This window comes from Atta colombica, unplaced genomic scaffold (assembly GCF_001594045.1).
Source record: "Atta colombica isolate Treedump-2 unplaced genomic scaffold, Acol1.0 scaffold12, whole genome shotgun sequence".
NCBI classification, from domain to species: domain Eukaryota; kingdom Metazoa; phylum Arthropoda; class Insecta; order Hymenoptera; family Formicidae; genus Atta; species Atta colombica.
Genome location: NW_017259206.1, coordinates 6,873,829 through 6,892,055, shown reverse-complemented (window position 1 = coordinate 6,892,055; position 18,227 = coordinate 6,873,829). Strand labels below are relative to the sequence as shown.

Genomic DNA, 18,227 nt, shown 5'->3' with positions numbered 1-18,227 from the left:
AGAGAAGGATAGCTTCAGGACTCATAACGGCGTATTTTCGTGCATCGTAACTTCGCTGCGAGCACTTTGCATACAAGGAACATAAACTCGAATTGAGTTTGCCAATGCCAAACTCCCCTAAAAACACACCGTACCGCATGCGAGCGCGCACCGCGCACGTCTCGCGGAAGTTCACGCAGCTTTCACAGGACTTATATAATATAACGGCATTGTGGTAAACACCAGCGGTTAGTATTACACCGCGGGAAGTTGCATTCGCGACAAAGTGTCCCGCTTTTCGAGCGCGTAGAGAAATACGTAGCGTCCCGTCTGGGACGGTGCGCAATGTCCTTTTTATGGCTGACCTTTACTACCATGGAATAAAAAGTCACAAAGTGTCGCGTGTAGATTGGCGAAGTTAACGCAATTTGTTGATAAATTGCCACAAAAAGTTCGCCTGCGCGTTTTCCAATTTCATTCACTCCGTTAGGAGTATCTATAAAATATTGTAATCGATCGACATCACGCGGGGAGGCAATGGCTGACGTTTGTCACTGTGATTTTCGACATGGGGCTCGAAATTAATGACGCGCGAATGTAAATGAATGCGGAAATGCAAGAGTACGTTCGTATGTTCAAAGCGCGCAATTAGTAACAAACGTGGCTATTTGGTGCGCGGATTTCATCAGGATGATTGTAAACGGGACATCGGAATTCACCGTCTCGAATAATTCGATTCGGCGATCGCACCGAATTTGCGAAAATCGTGTCTCACAATCTGTATTTTAACGCTAAATGAACGCATGTTTTCGCATGCGTGCGCGCGCGCGCGCGCGCGCGTGTGTGTGTGTGTGTGTGTGTGTGTATGCAAATAGTAAAAAATTATTGTTGACTAATACGTTTTATATACGATGAATATGCGAGCACACGCATACGAAATAGGAGATGTTTTATTCACTATCACCGAAACGCATTTTCGTTTGGTGCAGATAAATTTTCGTATTTTTAAAGTCGTCCATAGAAGATGACCATTGAAAGATCTCGCTATTTCAGGATTGTCACAAATTCTTCATTCTAAAATTTCATTACTTTTCCTTGATTTTCAAACAAAATTTAATTATTTTTTTTATTTTCAATAATATTTTGAAATTTTTTTATATTTTCGTCTTAATTCGAGAATTGTTAAATATTTTGTTGATAGATTAATTTAAGCGATGTATTGATTACTGTTAATGTTGCTGACACTGCTTGCATTTTTAATTGCTATGTTGATATAGTATTTCAAAACTACGTAAGTGATATACGTATATTAAGCTTTTTTAAAGCTGAGAATTTTAATTTTCCAAAAATTTTTGCAAAGTTCCCTGACTTTTCTTTGATTCTGACCACGTTTCAATTTCCCTGACAGTTCTCTGATTTTCTTGATTTCCAGTTTTGCAATCCTGTGGATTTAACAACGCTGGATATACGAGACACACACACATATAACGAGAATATGTATAATAATTATTTAAAGTAGCCTATAAATGTTGCGACAATTATATAATATTTCGTTGCTTCGGAGCTATTTACTTAAAAGTGGTTTCATTATACACAACATTTCCCTCAAGGAATCTTCCGCATGCTACATTGTGTAACACCGCGCACGAATAATTATATCAAAGACAGGCGGCGGGTAGTGACGTTGAGCACAATTGGTGATTAATATTATCAACAATAATTGATTTCATAGCAGCTCGATATTTCCATTTTGTGCATGTCATTATGTAGATAGGATAGAAGCGTCCCGTGCGTAATTAGCCGGGGAATATATCCGCAACGAAATTATTTTAATATCATTTTCTCTCTCTCCGGGAGCAGAATATGCTGGTCGTGTTTAATACGCGCGTATATTTAATATGGCCGAGCATACCGGTAATACATGATATAAATTACAACATACGAATAAAAAGCTACGCTGGGCTTTTCCTACTTTTCAGCAAAACATGGAAATACGGAATACGATTTCCTCCGATTTTAAATATATATACATCCGAATACATCACGCATGTATACATGCATATCGCGATGTGTGCGCGACCGTAGGATTTTATCATCATATACTTCGCCTTCGATCTTCATTATGAATACAGTAAGAGGTACATTCAGGTCGCCGCGTTTAGCATTAAATTTGTCAAACATTTGACCGACGTGTACTCGGAGTTTTGGACTCGCATTTAACGCTAAATTTCAGGTTTGCAGTCACCGAAGTTCGCGCATTTTCGCGGTGGGAGGGAATGGAGGTACATACTCTCCTATTTAAGCGAACTAAATTACTCGGTTCTTGCGCGGCAATCGATATCGATCCGTGTGTTTTTCAACTCGTTAACGCGAATCGTTCTCTTGAAACTTTCTTCTACCGTCTTATCTAGGATACACATGTGTGCACATCCACGTGTATACGTGTGCGCATATATATATATATATGCTTCTCAGATAAGTTTTAATATCCACGGGAAGTGCCGGAAGCAAACAGGAAGAAATAGAGAATTGACTCAAGACTGGACGGGGACGAGAACTCACGACGAGACTACCCTGGGTACAACTTTAAATCGGTCCTACCAGAATTTCCTACACGGCTGTATGATGACTGAAATGAACGTTACAGTCGGAGACAGCGAAGTTCTCAGGAACTCATCTTCTCCGTACATGTACATCATATTACTTTACCGGTCTTCTCACGATCGGATTTCCTCAGCGTCAGCGGCTAAATCGATAAATTTGCCTTTTCTATTAGCGGCTTTACAATACAAGCAAAAGAGAAAGAAAGAGGTAGATAAATAGCTTTATTTATCAAGCTCTGAAGATAGCATATTCTCTCAAGAGCTAAAATGTTAATATAACAAGAGAAAAGATCCAAAAGAATAGATCCAAAAGAAAAGATCCAAAAGAATAGATCCAATAGTGCAAGAATAATTAATAGTAAAATATTAAATAAGAGAAAAAAGGTTCAACTACATATTCTATGAATGTTATGTAAAAATGTCACGTGCACATACAAGATGTGATAACGTACAGATGAAAGAAAGAAAAAGAGAGTGAGAGAGAGAGAGAGAGAGAGAGAGAGAGAGAGAGAGAGAGAAAGAAAAAGAGAGAGATGAATTCTTCATTGCTCAATCTGGATTCCATCGTACACTTCGTGGGAGCTGCACTCGAGTCGGGGGTGGTTCTTCTTTTTCCGAGCTTCTTCCTCTTCCCTTTCTTCCGCGGGAAGAAACCTCCGTTACAAGAGCGATGGGGCGCGGCACTAAAAATCCTTTCGTTTCACCCTCGTATTTAATTGAACGAATCGGACGAGTTAATTATGATACCGGCAATCCCAACTGCTAATATTTACGCCGAGACCGAAGCTATCCAGGCCGTTATCGTTGGTCGCCTCGCTTAAAAATAGAGCGTATCATCCGTGACGCCGCCTTCCATCGATTTTTCTCTTCGCGACAAGATACTTATCCTGAGGGAAATGTAATGCGGTAGTAAACGTAATAGAAATATCAGAAAATTGTGTAGTCAAATGGAAAAATGACAGAGGTATAAGCGATCGACGCAGAAAACGATATCGATACATATTTAGGTCACAATAAAAAAAAAAAGAAAAATTGCGTGGAAGAAATTACTTGACGTCAGTGTTGGATACAATCGATTAATTTATTAATCGATAGTTAATTAAAATAATCGACTAAAAATTCAAAATATACATTTACAATTATGTAATCAATTAATGTATTATAATTAATTGTCAAACAATCTTATATGACTAATCGATTAAGTTTCGATTTAACTAAAATAATTGATTAAATATGATATGTAGTATGATCACGATTAATTTAGTCAATTATTGAAGCAAATAAAAAACAATTGATTGAAAAAATAATAATCAATTATCAATCATTAATTTTTAGTCATGCCTAAAAAATTATTTATATATTCATAATTTTTACGATCTGTTATTACAATCTGTTATATTATTAATGTCAAAATAACATTCCGTATTCTCTTCCCGTTATTCTTCTTGTTAATAATACCTTAAAAATCTGTCATATCGAACATATTCAAACTCCGCATCGAACCATATTTCGAACACGTTGCACGCATTCGCGCACCCGCTAATTCACTCGTAACAACCCCTTTTATCCATTTCCAAGCTGATTATCGTCTATACAGTAACCGAACATTACCATCGCTATCTGCGACTGTTGCATTCCGGCGTGTCGTTTATGCAGACCGTATAACGACGAGACGGGGGATGAAAGAAAGAGGGAGAAAGGAAACAGAAAAAATTCGTTCTCGCGAACCGCGGATGAATACGGGATAAGCACATGAATGTCGTTCCTTTTTCGATATCGATGTACTTGGACAGGTATCACCTACCGGGAGAGTAGAGTAAAAGACAGGGCGGGCTTTTTTTTTCCTCTCTCTTGCCACGTTTTTCGATTCGTGTCGCGTTGCTCGCGCGCGAAACTCTGTGCGAGTGCTTGGCGGGACTACTGATTTCCATAAAATTATTACACGCTCGTGCGCTCATGCCAAAAAATTTGCATACCACGAGCCTGCATTCCAGGCGGCACCGCGCGCGACAGAAAAGATAGAGGGAAGGGGGGGGGAGGAGTCGAAATAAAAAGATTTCGGGCTTCCCTCGTTTCCATTCCGCTCTAATCGCGTTTTCGTGTACTCCTCTGCGAACAGTGATACGAGTTCTTTTATGAGAGATATTTGTCGTTTTTTTTTCCTCCCTTGCTTCGCATCGACACGAGCATTTATGACCGTCTCGGATACAATTCGATTTTCCATCGGCTGGGAAAATTCTTAAGGGAACAAAAGAACGAAAAGAGATGGAAATGATAGGGACGTTCGTTGAGTAACTTCTCTCTTTCTCTCCGAGTTATTCTTTTTAAAAATTTAATATTTGTTTCCGTATTATTTTACATTAATATCATAATCATATACAGTAGTAATATTGCATTTATTATTAAACATGATGTATATATATATATATATAGTAAATAGTTAATTTTTATTCATTATAATACTATTTAATTCAAATAATACCGAGCTTCTGCTCGTTCGTAAGTTCGCCTTGTCGCAGAAGAATATAAAATAAATTGTCGATATATATTTACAAGTTCCTATTACAAGATTGTATTTTATTAGACGCTGTCACTATCGCCATCATGTTTAAAAAATAAATCGAAACACATGAAGATCGCAACACTGTGAATGAAATCTCCTTTGAATTAAGTACTCTTTAGATACAAGTGAATCTTAAATATAAAATGTTCTCTAAATTCGATACATTAGCCCGTTTTAGAAGAATATTATTGAAACATTATGGATCGTGTGGAATGTGAATTTTTCCAAAAAGGCGAAATCAATGTTCGAAAATCCGATTTATTTTTACATCGCGTTCCACGCATTTTTTTCACTGGCCATTATTTCGTATTCAAAATGGATAGACGATTGCTGATTTCAATCCCGAAAGCCTGCTATGCGGTTCTAGTCGTCGTAATCGGGCATGACGTAGATGCTCAAGATCCTGAGATATTCATCGGCCCCGTTATCGAGTAGCTAATTCGTTCGCAGCTGGTAGTCTCCGTTCTGCGTGATGTAACGCACCCATGGCAAAGCTTGGTAGCCACTCTTCTCGATGATCTTCAAGTACCGCACTTGAATACCGGATGTAGTGAAGTATGGTATCTCGAATTTTACTTGTATGGGCGGTTTGCCTTCGACATCCTCGCCGACTACCGATGGTAGTCCGAAGTGCGCCCTCATCAAGTACTCTTTACCACCGGGGAATGACTTGATGATCCAAGTAATGGCGCTCTGCTCTGGCGAGTATTTGACACTGCCAATCGTAGTTTTGAATTTAGGTGAGTCGGCGTCGTTTGGCACCGGGATCACGATCTCTACATTGTTCGCCGTGGATCGGCGCTTGAACTGCGATCTCGCTTTTATCATATATTCCACTCGACTGTGAGCGTGTCGCTCGATCACGGATTCGATCCATATTAGCGGTTTTACATGCGTATTTAATCTGTATGACATGAGTTCGAACTCGCCGTCCGGAGGGATAAATGAGATCGTCCGATCGTTCTCGAACCGGGAAAGTCTAACACACTGATGGAACTTGACGTCCTCTAATTCCACAGATTTAGATTTACCACGACCCGTCGACTCGAACAGAACCTTGTCATTCAGACCCAGTCTCAATTCCGGCATTCCTGACAAATAAACTCTCATCTTTATAGCACCGACGATCTCTGAACTCAAGACATTTCCATTCGCGTTCGCCAGAAGATTTACTGATTCTATTACATCCAGAAACACCTCGTTCTTGCGATACTTGATGCCTTCTGACCGCCACGAGACAGCGTTTGTCACAGCCATAGGAATTCTGGGTTGAATCTCTAGTTTGTGACCCTCTTGAGTTATATACTCTTGTAGAATCTTACTATCAGTAGTTTGAGGATAGCCAAAATCTAGTAGCTCATCTAGAAGCTCATAAATAACAACAAAATTGTCCCTTATACTCTCCTCCTCCAATTCTTTAAAATACTCCTGCATGACATGCACCACTTTGTGCAGGAATACAAATATTAGGGATATGTTTGCATTTTTCTTGGTAGTAGATACGATATATAAATTGTTATATTTTATATAAGCATATGTACATTCTGGGGTCTGAATGATAGGCGTAAGATTGCCTTCCTCTTCACGTTCCATCACTAGCGGCATAAATTTTTCTATGACACCGGTCTCGATGTCGCCGCGGTAGTTTCGTGAGATCAACACCTTGCCCTTCACATCCAAAATGTATATTGCTGACGTCGACATCTTGTCTGAGCTGCAAGTAAAGAAAAGAAAGGTTAACTTTATTATCCATATTTGAAATCTTTTTAAAAAATATAACATATGACGTTTGACATATCTATGCACAATTATTAAAAATACACTCGTAAGACTGATGGATGAGAAAATCAGCTTAAATCCTAATCATCAATATTATCAAATGCCGATATCTCTCGAGCGTTGAGGTTATGATCGCCAAGGCAAATGTTCCGAGACGAGATTTGCGATATCATTTGCGGAAAATAATGATTCGGAAAATAATTTTGTCGAGAAAAACATTGTAGAAAATGAAGCGATAATAAATAAGTGAATTTCACGTTCGATTGTGCATCAGTTTTCCGATATATATAAGAGATAATTTTTTAAAGTTCTAGAATATATCGATATATACCTTGATGTACGACGCTGCGAATAAATTCCTTAAGTATTCCTTGCGTATTGTTTACATTTAGGTATATGACTTTCCACAGAATTGACACGAGACAATTGCGACAAAAAAACGTACCCAACACCTTACGCTTCCGGGCTGCCACTGTGGATCGTCGCGAAGTTGCTCGAGGTCCGAGGCGCACGTCACGCGCATGCGTCGGCAGCTAACTTCACACAACATATCGACCGCGACGCTACGTGCCGTTCGAACGTCGTAAAATAGAGATGCTCATGTCGATACTTCGTTATTAAGATATGATAATCCATTCAAGACTTTTACAGTAGCATGTTGTGATTAAATATTAATTTATAATGAGTGTATGAAATAATAATGAAAGTTTCGAGTCTCTGAGCGAAAAGAGCGAGCAGAATAATAATGGAAAGTTAAATGAAAATGTTACATGCGATCAGATTATAAACATAACATGGATATCATTTATGAGTTGGATTTATCTTGTAGCAAACAAGAGAGATCTTTAATGTTTATGTATATAATATATCTATATAATGTATTTATGTGTATTTATATTATAGATGTATAATTATATAATAAATTATGCACAACACAATTCAGAAAACGAAGTTTTACAAAAAATGAGTTTGAATATTTTAAATCTCATTAAAATTTGGGAATATTAATCTTAAAATGCAATTTTTGATGTAGTAATTAATTATAGAGAAATAAAAGTACGTCCTTTTCAAGTAAAAAATGAAAATTTCTTCAGTTATATCATTGTTGTAGCAAATGAGCAATATATAATCATGTAAATGCAAATACACATACATATATTTTATCTATGTACACATACTTATATACTAAGGTATCCCACTGTCTTTAGAATATTTTACGTTGAATAATATATTTTTATCTCTTACCTCTTTTAATTCGTCTGTATGTAATTCTTGAAAAGAAAAAGGATTTAAGGAAATCTGAGAAAGGAGAGAATATACCGATAAAACTACACTACGTTCTTTGTCCGTTAATCCGAACTCATTCGGACGAATACAAATATTTCTAAAATCGTGCTTAATACAGCAACGAAGATAAATCCGGTCTAAGGCATTTTAATCTGTACTCCGTGTTTCACGAAACATTAAATCCTGCTTGAAGCCGTTTCAGAAAGCGCGCAGTATCTTCAGCAAAGTAGCGCCTTCCGACATTAAGATTCTATACAACTGGAAGTCATTTAATCTCGGCGGAAGATTTCAGCGTTGGCTACTCTGCGAGGAAAGGAGCGATAGCACACTATTATAGCATCCCGTTCAGAGTTTGAAAACAGAAAATAAAGGCGAGACTGTTGCAAGGCAAATTCGACAAACAAGAATCGCGCATCCTTCTGCTCGAAATGAGCTTTTCATCGATCACGTTTATTATATAAATTGTTTATAAAATGTAAGTCGTAACAAATATATAAAAATAAACGGATTTATCAAACAGCTTTCGACATCAAATATAAACTACAAATAAATAAAAAAATCTCTTTTTTGTTTTTCTGTTTTTTTTTTCCTTTTTATTACATCTCTTTTTTGTTATGTTTGTAATAAGATGCTTTGCGCTTGAAAAGACTTGTCTCAAAGCGCATAATAAATGATATTCTCTCTCTCTCTCTCTCTCTCTCTCTCTCTCTCTCTCTCTCTCTTTCCCCTCTCCCTCCCCCCCTCTCTCTCTCTTGAATGAGATAAGATGAACTCTTACGAGGCCAAGTGAATTAAATATCTGAACGTAATAACTCGAAATCAGTCGTTTTGCGGAAATTCGCGATGCAAAGTCTTGAGTTACTAATGCAGTACTATCGATTTTCTAGTGTTGTTATGTATACATATACCGATAGACGGGACGGAATATCGGCTGCATTAAACTGACTATAAATACACGTCGATAGTGATTGTCGGCTTGCAGATTTTGCCGAAATAAAATGCCCTTGTGTGCTTTACCAGAAAGCTTCGACACGTGTGACACGTAGCATCGCGTTGCGCGACATAAAAACTCATCTACTAGAATATAAGTACTGCAATTTCACGAAATATTTGGTACATGTACTCGCTACCTCGCATTTTCCCTCTATTATTTATAATGTAACATAGCGCGGCATTACAATATCCTGCGAAAGTAAATCACGTGGAAGAAATGAACGAGATGCGTTATCCTCGCGCGACCGGTTAGATTAAATGGAATTTCTGATTTGACGATCGTGATTCGCGGCACTGTTTCGCGTGCCGCGTGCTCGAAACGCGATTTGCGCCCGGCGCGTAAAAGCTTGCCCTCGTCTAATCGATTTAACGTTTATAACGGGCATCAAAAGGCGCACTTCCGGCCGTCCGAAAATCACCGCTATTCGGCGATATTCGTTCAACTATTCATGGGTGGTCAGTCCAACCATGTTATCTGCGGTCAGCATGACGTACCCCCATTACGTGTTTCGATCGCGCTTATTTTCGCTCGCAGAGGCGCGATATCAGCGAGAAGCCCTCCGCGGCTTTGTTGTCTGATTCTAGAATAACTGAAAGGGCCATTGGCGGCCACCGAACGGCTTTTTAACGCTTTAACGCCGCCACATCAATCGTACGCAAATTACGTCCGCATTTTTTCGAGATCGGAAACTTTCGGTTAAAGCTCTTTAATCATTCATGTCGTGCTGTGGACAATGAACGCGAATTGAATACGAAACGAAGAGGAAAAACGAGACTGCTAACATTACATTTCTCAACAAGATACATCAGACATTAACTATTGGATTGGGGAAAAAGTTTCATATTTAAAAAAATTTTTTTACAAAAGTTTTTTCATTTGTTACGAAATTTTCGTTACAATTATATCATTCGCTAGAGCGAAGTTTCAGCTTTAAGAATCTGTTTTTTAAATTACGATATAATTTTTTTTGAAGTTATGAGCAATCAAAGAATACTCTTTTACTTAACTCGCGGATAACTCAGGAAGAAAAAATCATACGAACATTAAAAAAAAAATGATTTTGTAGAGAAAGCTTTCACGATAGGTAATCAAAAATTTTCGTAAATTTTTTTTAGGCACGTGAGAGATCTCCAAAGGGAAAAGAAAATTTTTCATCTTTTTCAGCTCGTAGTTTTTTAAATGTAAAAATTAACAGAAACTCAAAAAAATATAGTAACCTTTCGAAAGTAGATTTCGAGCTTTAAAATCTTTTTTTTTTTTTTTTAATTTAAATTTCGTTCATTTTTGACAAAGATATTGTATATACAATTTTGAATTAAAAAATACGAAGAAACTTTTTCCCCGATCCAATATTACGTACACAATTTCGTTAGTAACAACATCACTTTTTTATTTTATTCAAATATAACATATTAGAAATACACGCCGTATTGTAACAAATCTAAGAATAGAGTATTTCTATGTTAAAAATAGATTATTTTCTTATAAAGATGATTATTTTCTCGTTAAATTCAAATTTCTTCTATAGACGACAAAATTATTTCTAGGCAATGTTTTCACCAACGATGTATTTTAATTGCAGTGATTGAGATGCGCATCATAATTCATGTCATAATAAAAAAAAAACACGGCAATATTTCTGGATTAAACGATCATGAACGAGATACAGAACACCCTCTCTAATGAATACATTAACGAGTAGATGAGCGGTGATGGCCTACGCGTCCGTGCGTGTGATCAAGTTCGTCGGTTGTTTTAGCATAAAATATTGAACAGATACGGCTGCACCGATCGTATGCATCCAGATGTGTTTACTCGATAAACATTCCCTAGTATTTAGGAAAACAGGCTTGGCCTGGGACGAGTGTCCTCTCGTCGAATCCCGATTTCCTATTTTCCATTGAATTTCACCTCGCCGCGTATCCTGATAAATGTTTCATACCGTTTTCTCTCTTTCTCTCCTTCTCTCTGACCGCGCACAACAACATTATGAATATTATTACATAGGAATATGAAATTCGCGGTGATTTCTATGCGTGTTTATTTGAGAATAATGGAATGCGTCAACAACGACGAGTGATCTCGAATATGTGCGCATCGTAATATTACATCAAATTCTAGCGTTAATGCGATATTGATGTTACTTACACAACGTAATAATAATATCGCGAGGAGGAGGGAGAGTATTACTCGAGTATGCGGCGAACGTATTTTTCGTTTATGATACCGACCGGTTAAGCAACATTTCCGCCTTTTGCGGAACTAACAGCGCTTGCCATCCGTGAATTAATCATGAGCTTGAAAATCATTCGTCGCGCATGGCTTATGCATCCGGTGCAGAGTGCCGACCGGGCGAATATTTACCGGGGTGCACGATCGGGTCGCACTGAATCGCGTACTGTTTGCGGCAAATTCCACGAGAAATTCCATTGTAATTGAACGAGGCTGACTCGATTATAAAGTCAAATGATCGGCAGGTGGAGAGACGGCAGGGAACTCTCTTTCTTCCACGAGCGAATGCGTTTCCTCCGCCGCGCCGCGCCGTCGACTTTTGTACTTCATCCTCTTCTTCCCTCTTTTTCGCTCGTCATTCTCAAACGCCCTGTGCCGAGTCGAGGTACAGACAATGACGGCATCTTGGAGACGTCCTCCTAGCTGCACCATCCCGCGGAACGTTTCAAAAGAGACTACTTTGAGAAATTTAGGAAGTCCCCGAGCTCGTGCAAATTACCGGTGCTGTTATAGAGTGGGAAACTTGACAGGAATCTCGAAAAATGGAATTGCCTTTTAGATCCTTAGAATAGTAAATGTTGTCGACTTTAATTTAACGCCAGATCCGTAATAATACATCGGGAGTTGATGCAATAACGGAGTACTTTATAATAGAACTCGACTTACTTCAATAATGAAAAAAATGTTAAAACTTTTGTTGTCCACGCTTATTCTGAGATCAATCTGTTTCGCGAATGTTTCGTAATGTTTTGTAATACGCAGCAGGATATTACGTGATAATTTCGAAGATTAATATTTAAGCAATTTAATCGATTATTTAATTAATATATATTTTTTAATATATTTTTGCTATTAAACGAATACATATAGTGAAAAAATATATAAAATTTTGATAAATATTTATTAAAGCATATATTTATATTTACTTCTTTGGTACAAGAATCATTTATTTTTTATTCAATTATCATTCTTTTATTAAGTAAATATTCATTTACTGTAATTAAATGTGTTTAGAACTGTGGAAAAAATATTATTATGATTTAGTAAATTTTTTTCTCAGTGTAATAAATGATAAATAATATTCGATATAAAATAACTAGATCGACTGATTTGTAAAATAACTAAAATTGGTTAGATGCGAAAACTGTAGTTTCGTTGCGAAATCGATTTCTTTTCCCGTTCGATTCTCACGATGAAATGTCATACACGAAGATAAAGAGATATAGTACAAGGCTAGAGACTCATGCAGTTATATTACACGCCTATTCCTAGGGCGTCTCCTCTGGGAACGGCGCCACATCGAGGGGCGAAAGTTAGTGCCGCCTGGGGGATCGGTACGACCGATAATTGAGGCTTGAATTAAATTAGCCTTCGGTGTTCCATTCCAGAACGACTGAAAGTCTCGCGCGTTGCTCGCGCGATAACCGAATTGACCCACGTTCAGCCGATCTAATCGCGATTATCGATCACCGCTCTTACGCTGAGGTTTCATTAGGATCGATATCGCTCCGCAGTTAAATCGGTTAGGCAAGATGCATAATGGATTAAGCAAACGCACGTGAGTTTGATGGCGATCGAACTCTCTTCCCTTTGACTCGTGTCGCTCCTCGCAAGCGCCGCTCTTACGGTTTCGCGATGATAATTCTTATGAAAGAATAAAATGGATGTTCGTCCGCGAGCGCGATAGTTGGAATAAGAGAGAGAGAGAGAGAGAGAGAGAGAGAGAGAGAGAGAGAGAAAGAAAAAGCGACGTAAATTGCGGTATCATAATGAAGCGGAGACTCGCGCGCGGCGCATCGATTTGCGAAAAATAAACCGGAACAAGAAACTTTATCTCGTATTTCTTCGCGACTTGGAAAGTTCTGAATATCAAAGTTGTAATTTATCGTAAGTACTTAGATTCCCCGGCGGGGCCACCGTATCTATTATCGTCGCCAATTTTTCGTCTCGAGAAAACGCGTTATCAATATACACCATCGCAGAATGCGATATGACGCAACTGCCAAAAGACACCTAGCCCGTATATTTCTCGTTTGAATTGTTGCCATCCATTTATGTTAAATAAATCATATTACGTAATAACGTACGGAGTTGTAATGTACGGCGACACGGAAATGCATTCGCGTCGAGTAAATGGATTTACTTAAAAGTTTAATAATACAAGCAATAATTTACGTGCGCTTTAGGAGAAGTTAAAACGGAAATTCATTAAAACATTATGATGAAATCCTATGAGATGAATAAAACACTATGATTTTTCTTCTTGCTCATAAGTCTATATTTTAACTGGATATGTTAATGAAATAAAGGAGCATAGCCAATCTTCAAATACGAAAGTCCATATTGTATCTTCGTATTTGTAGTCTAATTGAAGAAAGAAAACAAGCTAAAGAAATTGATTTGGCGAATTCAATCATATTCGATTTCTAATTAATTTGTTTCCTCAGCTCTGAATCCATAACGAATTTCGCGAATGGAAAGAAAATTCCCGTCCGAGAGAGAAAGATTCGAACGGACGGACAGTGCCAATCACTGCGCCATCGGGAACGATGTAGTCCTGATTAAAAATTTAAATCAACCATTGGCGCTGATATTGTTAGCGAGCGAGAAAGTTTGCGATCCAGCGGCGCCGCCGTTAACCCTAAATGGAAACATGGAGCTGGGAAAAGTGGCGAAAGAATTGAGAGAGAGTTCAGAAATGCGAGGGATTGAAACCAGAAGGAAGGAGGGTGATCAGTGAGATGTCCTACGAGGAGATAAGTTTCTCGGTGCAATCAGTGCCTCGCTGTCTTTTTCATCTTTTTGCAGCCCTTCCTCTCAATCGTCCCCTTGTATCGACCACCTCGTTGATGTACCATTGTTGTGGCATTCACTTATTTTCACATTTTCGAGACTTAAGATAATGTGGCTATTCGCGGCATTCGGTTTACTCGGCTCTGATGTTTTTGAAGGCGTTCTTATGCATTCACAGACAAAGACTTTGCGTCGATCGAGATTTAGAGGAAGGCCATTTGTGAAACCGACATAATTGTAAATCAGACATTTTTTTATTACAGAAAAATTGTCTTACATGAATTACGATTAGCAACTATTGAAAAACTATGAAGATTTCATGTGTTTACCCATTTTCTATCTTAAGTAATTACAAATATTTCTATGTCTTTAACAAAAAATTCAAACGAACTGATGAAAATTTACAGAATTTACCAGATATGATAACATACATTTAATAATGGATTAATGCGAGTTAATCTGAGGTTTAAGGACAAACCCAGATTTGATTGTGGTCACGATTTTGACAATGTAGTGGAATCCATTTATTTAATGTCGATCGTAAAGCGTTCCGCCGATCGTATGGTAGGATTAATTAATAAAGTGATTGATTCGGTTAAACGCATTAATCGTACTGTGCGCCGCAGATTCGCGCGCGACTAGACCGGCGAATTCCATAAATTTAGGAACTGCAGATCGATCGAATCGTGTCCGTTCATCAGTGTGTCACGTCCGACCAAGCGAATTCACCGCAAAACCGGACAGCGGTATCGAATGGATCACCGATTTTTTAAAAATGATGAATAGCAAGTCCCATCGGTGTTAGTGCGATTCATTCGCATTGATAGGCTTATTGTTGTAATTACGAGCGCGGACAAAAGACTATTTTTACGAATAATGGCTTGATCGCGAAAGATATTCTTGAGTTTTGCGGTAATGAGATTCCAATCTTAATTCCTCGCCAATAATGTTAGACTTTTAAGGTATAATTCATTTTTTGATTGTGAGAGAGAGAATTTTAATAGATAAATTGAAATCTGTAAAAAAATAACTAAAAATAAAGTAAAATAAGTAACAACATTTTATTTTTATAAGGAACTGTAGAAGAACTATGAAGAGAGAGAGAGAGAGAGAGAGAGAGAGAGAGAGAGAGAGAGAGAGAAAGCGAGAGAGAATCGTACTGGAACTGTCACTATTTCTTTCATATTAATAGAATGTCATACTAATTTCACGGATACTCAAAAGTGGAATATATGAAAGCACGATATTTTATTAATACAAAAAAAAATGACAGTTCCAGTAGCGCTTTTCATAGTTCAACATTTACTTACAAAAATAAAAGAGTTCCACATTTATAATATTAAAAAATCAAAATTGAAAAAGTTGCAATTAAAACTCTGTTTAAAAATGACTGTAAAGTATAGAATTTTGCTAGAAATACCGAGAAATGTCGCTGAAATTGCGCTAAATTAATGGCACAATATTTTTTCTCATGTACTGTGATATCTTGTACATTTAAAGTTCGTTAAAATTGATAATTGTTGGAATTTTGTTTTTAAATTACATATATTACATATATTACAACTTCAACAGTATGAGAATTCATGGAAGAGAATAGAGAAGCAAAGGAAATCAAAGCGTGCGAATTATCATAAATCATTCACTTTACACTTACTCAAAGTGACAGTTAAAATAATAAGTAATTATATAAATAATTGTGTATATATACACCGAGTCTTTTTAGTGCGTAAACTGCAGTTATCAGAAAATAAAATACTAAATCTTGCGAGCGTTCCATTACATAGTATTCTCGCTTGCTTGCTTACAGACCGAAGCCTGCCTTTCAACGTTCAAAGCCGTCCGCTCTCCACGTTGGCGGCGGCGCAGAGGCCGGTCGTCTCCCAACTTTCTTATTCAAGATGTTTTGAGAGCAATTTAACTTGGACTTTGGTCGAAGAGCCCCGGTCTTGAAGCCGCCTGTGAAAAGGGAATTAAGAGCGGAATAAAACGCGCGGAAGGAAAGTGACTGCCAGGCCGTAATGAGGGAATACGGAGGAGTGGCTCGCGAGAGGTTGCATCGTTCATCGCGGACAAGTTAAAAAAGAGAAATTCATTTCGGAGTGCCGTCGCTGTCGAGATTCACGAGGTGCACCCGGTTCGGCTATCCATCGACGACCAAGGTCGCCGTACGGTTATGCTGGTGGCATCGCTGCAGGTGGCCGCCAGCAAATGCTGTCATGCCGCTGCCATGCCAGCCGGCGGCCCGGAGCCGGCCGCTGGTCACGACGTGGTGCCTGATCAGGCCGATCCGTTGCTCTCTGCGCGTAGGACTCGCACTGCTGCCGCTGATCGTCCTGTTAATCTTGGCCGGCCACAGTCGTGCGGCTTCCTCGCAGCCCGTGACCCGCTACGCTTCGCGCATCGTCGAGACGAAGAGCGGACAAATACGTGGGATACTTCAGGTATGTATCGATTCTTCTTGCTAGGACCCGGACCGGGAGGGGATGGAGGAGAAGGTGGAGGAAATGGAGGAGAGTGTGGGGTATCGAACGACGTACCACATCCCCGGCAGGATTTGGATATCCTACAGGCAGGTGGAACGAACGCAGTGGAGCCTGCTCGGACATCGAGTTCGATTCGATGTAAATGGCGAATCGTGATTCGCGGATCGGCTAGTTCCCGGCAGTATTACGTCGCTGTTTCCGCGATGTACACAACGAAAAGCGAGATTTATTGCTGGATTGACCCTGCGGAAGCGGGATTTTTCTGTCCGTCGTCGTTCGAACTGGACGTAGCTCACTCGAGAGTACCAATTATTTGTGACAACGCGTTTCATTTTTTTATAATTCTAATATCAGTTTTTAAAGAAATGGAGGTATGTTTTTTTTGATAAAAAATAACATTTCCCTGCGCTAAATTTCTCGACGTAAAATTGAAGCTATATTGTATAAAATGGAACGGTATTCGCTGGTAATCGATTGCAGAATCTCTCGCGCAGGTCTATTCTTCCTGTTTATACAAGTAACGGGTGGTGGTTATGATAGTGGATATGCGATGACATGAATATTTGGATATTATGTGTACAGGATGAGATAATATCTTGGACATGAATTAATCTCCTGCTGTAGTTCACGTGCGAAATGCGAATCAATTTTGGTCAAGAGCTGTATAAACTAGCCCAGTTAAATGTCTTGTTGACTAATATCGAAATAATAATTATGGCTACAGCAGCGCGCCCGAGTGTTCTCTATTGAGTTCTACGTTACGTAATTAATATCTATTTTCATTTTAACAATACGCTATCTCTTCTCCATAATGGTAACATTAATAATACGTGAATAACGCTTTTAGCATGCGACATTGCGGACAGTTTAACGTGTACGAACGATGTTTCCGCGAGATTTTTAATCTTCGCGCGTCGAGCGCGTTCGGCAAAAACGAAGATAAGAACTATATCTAATGTTCTCTCATTAACATCCCGAGAAACGTTGGGTCCCCGGCGCATTAATCTTGCGATTTCAATTACTTCCACACTACTGTCTTTCTACATCTCTTAAATTTGACCGCGTCGCCGCATATCCTCCTTTTCCTCGCGCTTTACTTTCTCCCGTTTTTTTGCTTCTTTTTCTCATCACTTGTTCCGTCCAATCTAACTCGTCCTCAGTGCCCAACACCTCTTCCCTTTTTTCTCTCTTCTCGTTGCCCAACGTACTCTTTCATTAAATGCGTTACTCTGTCCTCCTATCACTCCTCTTACAAACTTTACAGATCTTCTCTCCGGCTTTTCTTTCCTCTGGCGTCAGTTTCTTCTCTCTTACCATCCCTTCAACTTATTACCGCACCTAAATCCTGCTGTCGACCCGACATTAAAACTTCCCTTTGCCTGCTAAGTATCTTTACCAACCGATGACTCTTATATCCTTCTCACGATTTTTTTTATCGCTCTAACTAAGAATACGTGCGTCGCTCGTTAACTTTTTCATCGTATCTTCACACACATTTTATATATATATATATA

At 38.6% G+C, this 18,227-nt stretch overlaps 2 protein-coding genes across 2 annotated transcripts in view; one reads left to right on the top strand and one right to left on the bottom strand.

Moving 5' to 3' along the window:
• Positions 1-5,317: 5,317 nt before the first annotated feature.
• On the bottom strand, positions 5,318-7,385 carry LOC108694527 (AP-1 complex subunit mu-1). Its single transcript, XM_018204098.1, has 2 exons — positions 7,256-7,385; positions 5,318-6,859 (listed from the first exon to the last, which is right to left on the bottom strand). Exon 2 carries the CDS (start codon positions 6,847-6,849, stop codon positions 5,581-5,583), a length of 1,269 nt encoding a protein of 422 aa, XP_018059587.1. The 5' UTR covers positions 6,850-6,859; positions 7,256-7,385; the 3' UTR covers positions 5,318-5,580.
• Positions 7,386-16,446: 9,061 nt separating this feature from the next.
• LOC108694409 (neuroligin-1-like) overlaps positions 16,447-18,227 on the top strand; it is a 32,902-nt gene continuing 31,121 nt past the window's right edge. Inside the window, exon 1 of the mRNA XM_018203854.1 lies at positions 16,447-16,671. Coding sequence (XP_018059343.1) covers positions 16,447-16,671 — 225 coding nt within the window. The remainder of the gene's footprint in view (positions 16,672-18,227) is intronic.